Genomic DNA, 11,063 nt, shown 5'->3' with positions numbered 1-11,063 from the left:
TTCAACTCTCCATTGAGAGTGGGTATTTCATTTATATTCCATCTCGTTCTATATGACATGGCAGCTTTGAAAACAACTCCATAAAAATCTTCACAGAGACTCAACGGGAGTTTCATGTCCCTGTTTCTAAGACTCCAAGGTATTTAAAACAGTGTAAACAAGTTTTGTCCCCCAAAAACTCATTTCATACTACTCCCTTCGTTCCAAATTAGAAGTCGCTTTAACTTTTTTGGTACATTAATTTTGCTATGCATCTAGATAAATAATATGTCAAGATACATAGCAAAATGGATGAACCAAAAAAGTCAAAGCGATTTATAATTTGGGAGGGAGTATGAAACTTTTATCATCATTTTTTATTTATAGTATGCCCGGTTTATTCAATGCCCATGAAACTCTCATGGAGGAAATAGTTTTGATAATTTGAAATCTTTGATGTGGTCAAGTCGAAGTATAATCGCTTGGGCACAATTTCATATAGCTTCTTGCATATATATATATATATATATATATATATATATATATATATATATATATATATAATGCATAGCACTAGAACCGAGAGCCACTGTACACACCTAAATGTGCACGTGCCGCGTGCGTGTTCCGGACCTCTGGTTAGCTGAACTGAACAAATTGGACTATATATATATATATATATATATATATATATATATAATGCATAGCACTAGAACCGAGAGCCACTGTACACACCTAAATGTGCACGTGCCGCGTGCGTGTTCCGGACCTCTGGTTAGCTGAACTGAACAAATTGGACTCCCTGACACTTTTTGTTTATATATATAAGAAAAAGAAACTTCCATGATCATGCAATGCATGATAAGCGGCCCGATGGGATCGGATATATACACGATATCCAACAACCGCGACCGTGCGTACCAGTTGTGCACGACACCACGAGTTTAGGTTCTGTTCGGCTGAAGCTGTTTTTGTTGTGAGAGAAAAATGATGTAAATTTATAGTTTGCTCCCTCCATCTCCTAGCGGGCGGCGCGGCGGCCAAGCGGGCGGCGCACTCGGCGGCGCGCGGGCTCCTGCGTGCACGGCTCGCCGAGCGCGGGCTCTAAGCTACGGCACTGTTGGCCCACCTGCTGAAGCTCCTATATGTTCCGCCGTGCTCGCCGTTGATGCTCTAGCAATCATGCTGCTACTTCTCGTGGAAGCTGTGTGTACTAATCCGTTTGAAGCCTGCAAGTACCATTCCACAGATCGTCTAACAATACATTGCTCACAGATCTGCTAACACATGACATGAAGCAATTAGCTGATCCAGGTCTTAAAATAAGATGGTGTTTGGTTGCTCCCTTCTAAATTTTAGTCGCTGTCTCATCAAATGTTTGACCATATGCATGAAGTATTAAATATAGACTAATTATGAAACTAATTGCATGGTTTGCGACTAATTTGCGAGACGAATCTTTTAAGCCTAGGTAGTCCATGATTTGATAATGTGGTGCTACAGTAAATACGTGCTAATGACAAATTAATTAGGCTTAAAAAATTTATCTCGTGGAGTACTGACAGATTATGTAATTTATTTTTTTATTAGTATCCGAACACCCAATGCAACATCCTCCCAATATACCTCCTAAATTTTAGTCACTTAATCTAAACACCACCTAATTCTGTCAAGAGGAAGCTAGCAATTGGGTTTTACACAACAATCCAGTGGGCTCCAGGTCCTCCATAGCAAGGGCTGGTAGAAACTGCCGAGCCCCTACCACCGGCCAAGCGGGCGACCAGCAGCCCCCCAACAGATGGTTGGTGCAGAGCTTGTGAAGGTGGCCGGCGGTGATCCCAGATGGTGGGCCCTACAGACGATGGGTGCGGAGCTCCTGCAGATGGCCGGCGGTGATCCACGGACAGGCGCCCAGCACCGGTGGCGTTTAGTTCGTCCGATAGAGGGAAAAGAAAGAAGAAACCGGCCAAACATAGTATCTACTGGAATGACCAACTCTCTGTATAGGAATCCTGCCTCTAAAAGCGGGCCTGCGGATCAGGCCACGTCGCCCGTTAGTCCCTGGCCGTTCGATCTGGCTGACTTGCGACGGCATCCGTCCGATGTTGGATCGGTTCGGGTCTCCGCCCGTTTCATCGCAGTCTCGGAGCCTCGCAAATCTTCTCGGTGCGTCGTCCCGTCCGCGCAGTCGACGTCGATGAGCAGGGCGGCAGCGCGGCTGCGCGAGTAACCATTGAGGGCCACCGGCGTGGGCATGGTCTACCGGAGAGGCGGCGAGCTCACCAGCGCAGCGGCACACGTGATACGAATGGCCATTTTGTCTGTCCGACTGAGCCGCGCTATAGCCTTCGGCCCTCCGCCCGCACCTACGCCGGATAAACACCTTGCCCCCATGTTCGGCCGCCCTTGCCCGTAGCGAGGGAGAAGGGCCGTAGACGGGCTGTGGCACGGCGGCGCACGGGCTGTGGCATGCATGCGGGCCGACGAGCTGTTGCGTCTGCACCTGGCCGCCGCAGATGATTCCTGCCGGCGGCCATCGACACATAAGTTCCACGGTCTCCGCCTGGACAGAGGCCCGCTCGCTCGCCGGCCCTCGCACGACAACCACGCCAAGGAGGTACAGACTAGTGCAAGGCCTTCTGGGGCAAATACGCCGGGGACCATGCCTTCCTACTCTTCCTTGGGAGCAATAAGTATTCGTTCCTCAGATTGCCGCAATTCTTATGGTTTTAATCCTGTTCGTGTTTTATTTCAGTAAGAGGAGTGACCCTCCCAATTTCCTTGTACTACTAACAGTCTCCATTTTCATTTCATCTTCTTTTTGTCCTGCAACGGTTCAGGTGGATTTAGTGCCAAATTATGCAGTTGTATCAAACTGCAAGTAGTGACCAGAGGCTAATTGACATTTTTCCTCGGTTGAAATTTGACAGCTAAATCATTTTTCGGCTATGCATTCTAAATACTGAGATGGTGATGCTATGTCAGTCAATGAGCTTCCTCTAAACTGCCTTGATCTATATATTCCCACCTATAAATGTTTTCTCAAATATTGTTGATCGCTGCTATGTAACTCTATTGAAATAAGAATAGATATGCCATTGCATGTTTTAAATGGATTCAATATAATATTTCTTTTAAATGGAGTGAGACTTATGTTACTTTTGTATTTATGACAATCACAGTACTATTTCTGGAGCAACTACTCAGTTCTGCTACACTAATCCATGATCTTGTTCCTCGTTGTCAAGATTGCACAATTTTTTAGTACCTCCCATTGCTATAGAAGGGACAACAATTTTATGATTGATAAGTGATCACAACACGTGCCCACATAAAAGTGCCAGCAATAGAAAAGGCACATATGTTTGGCAGCATAATCAATTTCTGCCATAACTCTGACAAATTGTAGGTTAGAACCGGGAAAGAATTCAGAGGTGCACTTTAAATGCAACAGCATCAGACCATGCTTTCTAAGGTAAGTCAAATAGACATAGTTATTGTTTTGTATTATTTCTTTAAATGCTTTCTAAGTGGTCTGCAACTGAATATTCTTTACGAAAATATCAATTGCATATTTAGCTCATAAAATAAAATTTCCCTTCCTCTCAATGTTTAGACCTAAATCTCCTATGTTATGGTAGTATAATAAAATTTCTTATTGTACTCAAAATTAATTTATATAAATCACTATCGCACCTAGAACTGTAGCAATCAGAAGAGTACCGGTTCGAACATTAGCGACTCAAGGGGACGAATGCAAATTTCAAAGGCCTCAACACTTCCTATGACCCCGTATCGACACCATAAGCATCATCGGTACGATTAAATTCTGTACTAGCCCTCAATAGAGGGCGCGGTAAAGCCGCGCCAGTCTTTCTAGTCAGATTGATATGGAACCATGGCTATGTCTTGTATTCTTTTGATTGGGTACTTACACCACACGCATACACACGCATGCGCATCTGTACAAACGCAAAGAACAAATTGGGAGGCGTCGCCTCCATTGCGTGGGAAACGCGCAGTACCACTGAACACGCACGCTTGCTTGTACCTTAAATTTTTTAGAAAAATTGCAGAAAAATGTGCGATCACCGGAGCTTCCACAGGCCCATTCACGCTATGTCTTGTATTCACTATCACTGGCAATCGATGAATACCTTCTTCTCAAACTCCCTTTCACAACAGTTTTTTAGTACCTTCAGGTAACCTTATGGCTGAAAAAAAAAATCCACGGAGAGGAACCACGGGTTCCTCCAAGCACCGTAACAAACCTCATTATATATATACTGTATGCGATCACTCGCGATGGCAGGCAATTAACTTAGTGCAACGTGATAGGTAGTACTTTATTTTAAATTACATGACGTATTGCTTTTGTTCTAAATCAAATATTTTTTTTTATCTCTGACCATCTATTTAAAGAAAATCAATATAGTTTTACACCATGTGAATTACATATTATTAAAAGTGTTTATCATTGTGGATTTAAAAGACATAAACCTTAACGTTGTTAACCTATATAAGTTTTCAAAATTAATAATAAAAAACAGAAATGTTTGACTAGTACAAAACTAATATAACATATAATTTAAAACAGATGGAGCAATAGCCAAAGCCATAGTATAAACTTTAGTTGGCTAAAGTTATGTACTATTTTTCAGTCATGGAACAGTGTTTCCCTCTCACAACATTTCAGCATAAGCATCAACATAAGTTAAATTTTAGCATAAGCGAACATGGCGTAAAACTTTATATCACTTTAGCTCACTTGTGTTGTTTGAAGTTTTTTTTATAAGGTTGATCAAACTTTAGACAGCTTTTTTAAAAATGGCTGTTCTAAACTTTAGTGACTAAGCTCTAGAACGTGGACTCCAAACAGGGCCTAATTCTTGGTTTCTTTTATGGTGATGACACGGTTTACTGTAGTTAGTCAACGTCCGGGTCGTGTCATCGTGTGTGCGTGTAGGTGATCCAGACCGCTGAGGCACACGCACAAGCAACAATATGATGCAACGTGGCCATGTTCTATCTCCTCTACTAGTCGGGTTTTTTTTTTCTTTTGATTGAAAGCACTGCTCTACTACTCGTTTGCTTCGCCGTTTGGACATCGACGGATCATGCGAGGACGCCGACAAACAAAGTGGAGGAGAATGAGGCTTCCTTTGAAACTTACTCCGTATTTGAAAGGTTGAGGTCTCGGACGGTGGCGGCGATGCATGTGGAATCGCTATCGTTTGGTGGTGGCATACGTGTCACGCCGAGGATGATAGTCCTTTTTATTTAGAGTTCAAAACTCACGGTAACGATGATAACAGTCAACGTGCCAATATATACTCCTCCTTCCAAGAGAAAGTAGTGTACTAGTTCTAGATTTGAACCAAATATCAAATTTTGTTAAGTTTAACAAAGTCTAATAAAAAGATAATATATTTCATTATGTTTGTTTGATATTACTTTTAATAATATTTGGTCAATTAAGCTTAAAATGATCTGATGACTCTAAAAAACGAGAACCACACTTTTTTTTAAATCTTTATCGGAAGAAGTACTTTCTTTAGAAGATGTTTGTCAAAATACATACCAACTCTGGTTGCCAGTCTAAAATTGAATATTTCAAAACGGCATGGTAGGTTTCTCTGAGAAGATGCTCATGCTAGTTTTTTCTAGCGTAGGCTCTGTTCGTTTCTCTTATAATTTGTACTTTTCAGCTTGTTTTTTTTAGCTAAAATAGTATTTTTTTTTATAACAAATCAGCTGAAACAGTGTTTCAATTTATTTTTTCAGCGAACCGAACGGGGCGTATTTGTTGCGTGACCGGAGACGGTGGATAGAGTCAAAGGGGGGCAGTACTTCCATTCCGTCCGAATATATGCCGGGGAGAGAATACAAGAAGGAAGGGAAGCAGCAGGACGGAGCATCATGAATCCACCGCCACACAGGAAGGCAACACCGCGACCAACCAAAAAGAAGACGGCTTTCTATGTTCCGCCCAAGTGGGTCGGGGAACACGGTGATGCTCCCTTTCTTTCTGTCGCTGAGAGCCTGCTCCCAGCAGCACATGATCTATCCAAACATGTTTTGAGGTTTGTTTTTATCATTTATCCTTTTATATCACTGTATGTAATAATTACCGAGCCATAACACAATGTGTACTCTCTCAATAAAAATAATAATAATCTTTTTTCAAGAAGTCAAACAAATTCAAGTTTCACTGATTTTACACAAAAAATATTAATACTAATAATGGTAAATAAATATGGTTAAATTAATATGAAAGTTATTTTATAGAAAAAAATGTTTGAAGGTACATATATTGATTGATATTATTTTATATAAAATTGATCAACCTTAAGAAAGTTTGACTATCATGAATGTAGAATTGATTTTTTTTTGGGATAGATGGAGCAATGCCAATTCCATATTCGTTTTGGATAATAATAATACTTTTGGAGTAAAGTCCATCACCGTTCCTTAAACTGTGCCGTTGTATCACCATATCGTCCCTAAACTCTCAGATTGCTCATTTAAGTACCTAAACATTGTTCGGGTCTTACTGTAGTCCTATTGGGAAAGTGGAAAATAATAACTATCTTGTTCTCACATGTCTTCGAAGAGACAAATTGTAACTGTTTTATTAGAACCAAATTTGAATGATACAATGTGATCATTGCCAATTGCCATTTGGCAAGACCGCGCCCCCAGGACCAAGCGGATCTGCTCCCGTGCATTCCACGGGCTGACATCTCGGTCCCACCATCGCGGACTGGCCCGTAGTCCTTCGAGTCAAGGTGTGGACGTGGGTGGCCTGGTGGGGGCCCGCCCATGCGCGCTTGGCCTCCTCCGTCCTCCCCACTCATCGCGGAAGGAGCCCCGCGCCAACCAGGCAGGCACCCAATCAACGGCCGACCGGCCGGCAGCCGTCGGAGCGGGAGGGAGCCGGGAGAATAGTAAAGCCGCACGCACGCAAGCGGAGGAGGAGCCAACGACAAAGCAGACGAGGAGGAGCGCGGAGGCGGGGACAGCCTGCACTGCGCTGCGCCGGCCGGCCGGCCGGCCCCCCACCTAGCCCTTGTCCCGGTTCCCTCCTCCCCCATTCAAATTTCCTGCCTTCGATGCGGGTCGATTCGAAGCGGGGCGGCAGAGGAGGCAGGGATTGGGCTCGGGGACGGCACTTCGGCGTCATCCACCACACATCACAGCAGCCATGGCGATGGAGGAGGCGGTGTCCGACAACACCAAGGGCCTGTCGCTCGCCGTCGCCTCCAGCGCCTTCATCGGCGCCAGCTTCATCCTCAAGAAGATCGGCCTCCTGCGCGCCGCCAAGTGCGGCGCCCGCGCAGGTACCGCACCACACCTCTCCGCGTTGCCGTGGCTAGTGTCCATTCGTCTTCTCCACGCGCGTCCTAGGATCCCATCCCACCCTGGCCTGCCTCTTGAGTCGTCTGATCTGCTCCTGCCTGGGCCCCGGGAGGTCGTTCGTTCTGAATCTGTGCCCGCATTCGTTCCCCTGATCCGAGGCTCCGAGCACTGCAGTGCCGTGCCGGTGCGTGATTTGACGCCTTGTCTACCGTGATTGGACCTGGCTGATGTCTGTGATTCTAGATCTTGACAATCCTGCGCCGTCTCTAGTCAAAGTCAGAAACCTGTGCGCGTCATGAGCGGTTCGGTCCTCATCGTCTTGTCCCTGTCTTCTAGATATAATACATGTGATCCAAGCTCGGGAGCCGCTGTGGTTTCAAGATGGGGTCAGTTTGGTTGCTCTGATATCTTCATCTAGTATTGTTGTGTTCAACTTCATCAATTATGTCTTCTTTTTTTTTCGTCAAACCTGTTATAAGGTCTATCAGACATTCCATAAAAACAAGCTCTATTCATGCGGCATGCCCAATAGTCTTCTGATTTTAGCTTATCGGGCCCATTTCTGTTTTGCATTACAGGTGGTGGAGGATACACTTACCTCTCCGAGCCACTGTGGTGGGCCGGAATGACCACAAGTAGGCCACAATGCTCCACTTAAAATTTACTCTCAATTTAAACTTTGGCATCCCCAACTGAATTTGCCTAGTGTTGATCTTCACAAGTGCTGCTTGGGGAGGTCGCAAACTTCATTGCTTACGTATTTGCGCCAGCTGTACTCGTGACTCCACTCGGAGCGTTAAGCATAATCGTGAGGTGAATTTTCATACCATACCACAAGCTGATACCGCTTAGATATGCGGTCCTGCGATCTTCTTTGCTTGACATTGAGTTTTTTCTGGAATTGGGCAGTTCAGTGTTGGCACACTTTGTGCTCAAGGAGCGGCTTGAGAAGCTCGGGGTACTTGGATGTGTATCGTGCATAGTAGGCTCAGTTGTTGTTGTTATGCATGCTCCTGAAGAGCATATGCCAAACTCTGTCAAAGAAATCTGGAACCTAGCTACCCAACCAGGTGAGTCATTGCACCCAATCGTGCGCATGACAGTTTGTTGGAGCTGCAGTTCTCACAGAATGTCTCTATCCTGGGCTGTCGATCATTGGCAGGATTTCTAGCATATGCGGTGACAACATTGTTACTCGTGGGAACACTAGTACTCTTCTTTGAACCTCGATACGGTCAGACTAACATCCTGATATATCTGGGTATCTGCTCTTCAATGGGATCACTAACGGTAAGTGTGCTTTGAGTGGCAGATGCACAGATTAACTGTAGGAATATGCAGTTACTGAGCTTTCCTGACTTTGTAGGTTGTTAGCATCAAAGCCATTGGTGTTGCCATAAAGCTTACGCTGGACGGAGTGAATCAGGCTGCTTATCCATACACATGGCTTTTTCTTATGGTTGCAATTGTCTGTGGGGTTTCTCAAATAAATTACCTGAACAAGGTATGCACATTTTTTTTTTTTGAAACCTGTTGCTTCACTATGAGTGTATGTTGCTTGATTGTACCTAGAGCGTGTACTTCTGAGCATTGACAACTTAAAATATTTGTTATTCTGCTACAAGCTACAAGCATATTTTAACCATCCACTACAAGTTATCAAGAAAACTTGCATCTTAAATTCGTCTAGTACATTTCTGATTGTTGCAGCATATATCTCAGTTTTAGGGTTATGCCAACTTCCTTCTATTTTTGCAGGCACTGGATACCTTTAATCTGGCTATTGTTTCCCCTATTTATTATGTAATGTTTACTACCCTTACAATAGTGGCGAGTGGAATTATGTTTAAGGTACAAACTAGCCCTATTTGTTTTGTTAATTAAGCATAACTAGGCTGTGTTTGTACTTATTGGGCTTATTACTACAAAACTATGAAATGCAGGACTGGGCTGGTCAAAGCTTTAGTAGTATTGCTTCTGAATTATGTGGCCTAATAACCATCCTTTCTGGGACCATTTTGTTGCACACAGCAGAGGAGGGAGCCAACAATTCTGCAGGTAGTCATTTAGCTCAATTTGCTGTTTTTACATATGTGTGTAATTCTTCTCTAGCAAAATACACCATGCTCTGCTGAATCGTTATTCCCCTTTTTTGTCGATAACTCCTAATGCTCCAATTTCATGAAAGAAACAATCAGGCTTTTCTATGAGGATTGAACACTTTATGCGACCAAAAAAATTGCCAAGCTATTGCTTTATCAGTAAATAGTGTTATCAAATTATCACTTAATTGGTGATAGCCGGTGATAGCCCTAAGTTAGCATTCATGGTCCTCAACATTTGTAAAAATATTTCATTACTTTTCTGACCAAAAGCTCATTTGGACTCACGTCTTGTTTGTGAGGATAAAACTTCCAAAAAGTTGTCGATCTGGCATATTCTGGCAGTAATAATATATTTACGATGACTCGATTTTGTGGTTAGCTCGCTGGTGGTTTATTTGTTTTTTTATTGGCAAAGTTGTACTATTTCCTACTCTAGGGGCCATGCATGAGTCTTCTTAGACTCGTTGATCTTCTTAATATAATGATGATATGCAGCTCTCCTGCTCATTCGTGAAAAAATATATATTTATGATGACAAAGCTTGAACTGAGCAAAATTTTCTGTTAATTTCAGCTTTGTTGCCTTGGCCTTTGGATAAAGGGTCTATATCATGGTGTATCAGCTTAAGCACTGACAATCTGTTAAAGAATGTTGAAGAGGACTACTTCGTAGCTCTGCAAAGTTCACCTGCCCCAGTATGATGATACATTTTCCTCCGCTTTTGCTATTGATTGAAGAAACTAATAGACATCGGAAACGGAACATGCAAATCGAGGTGTAAATCTTAATAGTGCCAGCAATCTGGCAGTTTTGGGTGAGGAGATTTCATCTGCCATTTTTCGGGTTGTACATAGGAGCCTGTAAATTTGTGATTGTTTTTGTACTGGGACAGGATAGAACTTTGCCATTGTTTAAAGCAAGCAGAATTATTGCCTGCATGTTGTAGTTTGTGTAAATGTTTCTCCTTTAACTAAAGCTCAGAAGTGAAGATTGATGCATCCAGTTGTATTCTGCATTCTCGAATGTTTTTGGTGTTGAACTAAAGATCGAAATGATGCACATGCTTATCACCCTCGCTTGGGGATATAAGCTTACCTAGTAGTACTCCCTTCGTTCCAAATTTTTGTCTAGATGCATAGCAAAATGGATGTACCAAAAAAGTCAAAACGATTTATAATTTGGAACAGAGAGAGTACTATCCACCTTTATGGTATGTTTGTCGATTTCTACAACCATTATTTTTAGGTAAAAATCGATCCTTATTATCATCTTGTAATGTGAAATTTCTGTTTAGCTAGACGAGCTGAAATTTGCTGCCCCGCCTCTGAATTTGGACTTCTGCCAAACTGGTACCAGAATGTCCTTGACAATTTTTTCAAAAGATCCACCCAGTGACCCACAAATTAACCTTCAGTGTAACTGTAGTTTGTAAGGTACATCAGTAGGGCAAGGGAAGCCGCCTCAGGGTCATGGCCTGCTACTGCTAGTTGTGGTGATTCAGGGCCATGAACTTGCACTGCTCACTCATGGCCTGGAGCAGCGCCTCCTTGTCAAGCATTGCACGTAGCCTCACATTCTCCTCCATCACCTTTACATTCTCCTCCGTCACGACTTCAGCTT

The 11,063-nt window shown here is 43.2% G+C and overlaps 1 protein-coding gene across 1 annotated transcript; it reads left to right on the top strand.

Moving 5' to 3' along the window:
- Positions 1 to 6,807: 6,807 nt before the first annotated feature.
- On the top strand, positions 6,808 to 10,461 carry LOC136520321 (probable magnesium transporter NIPA6). The gene is made up of 9 exons (XM_066513788.1): positions 6,808 to 7,319; positions 7,917 to 7,973; positions 8,061 to 8,151; positions 8,248 to 8,408; positions 8,501 to 8,628; positions 8,705 to 8,842; positions 9,097 to 9,189; positions 9,282 to 9,396; positions 10,017 to 10,461. The coding sequence occupies exons 1-9, from the start codon at positions 7,184 to 7,186 to the stop codon at positions 10,142 to 10,144; spliced, it is 1,047 nt and encodes a 348-aa protein (XP_066369885.1). The 5' UTR covers positions 6,808 to 7,183; the 3' UTR covers positions 10,145 to 10,461.
- Positions 10,462 to 11,063: the final 602 nt, after the last annotated feature.

The sequence above is a fragment of the Miscanthus floridulus genome, chromosome 18, assembly GCF_019320115.1.
Source record: "Miscanthus floridulus cultivar M001 chromosome 18, ASM1932011v1, whole genome shotgun sequence".
NCBI classification, from domain to species: Eukaryota; Viridiplantae; Streptophyta; class Magnoliopsida; order Poales; family Poaceae; genus Miscanthus; species Miscanthus floridulus.
Note: the sequence above shows the minus strand (reverse complement) of the source record. Positions and strands in the feature narration are given on the sequence as shown.

Excerpts from the sequence above, each read along its gene's own strand:
- LOC136520321 (XM_066513788.1), top strand. The coding sequence starts at position 7,184 with ATGGCGATGGAGGAGGCGGTGTCCGACAACACCAAGGGCCTGTCGCTC. Across the intron at positions 8,152-8,247 it reads GCGTTAAGCATAATCGTGAG|TTCAGTGTTGGCACACTTTG; the intron begins GTGAATTTTCAT and ends GGAATTGGGCAG. Across the intron at positions 9,190-9,281 it reads CGAGTGGAATTATGTTTAAG|GACTGGGCTGGTCAAAGCTT; the intron begins GTACAAACTAGC and ends TATGAAATGCAG.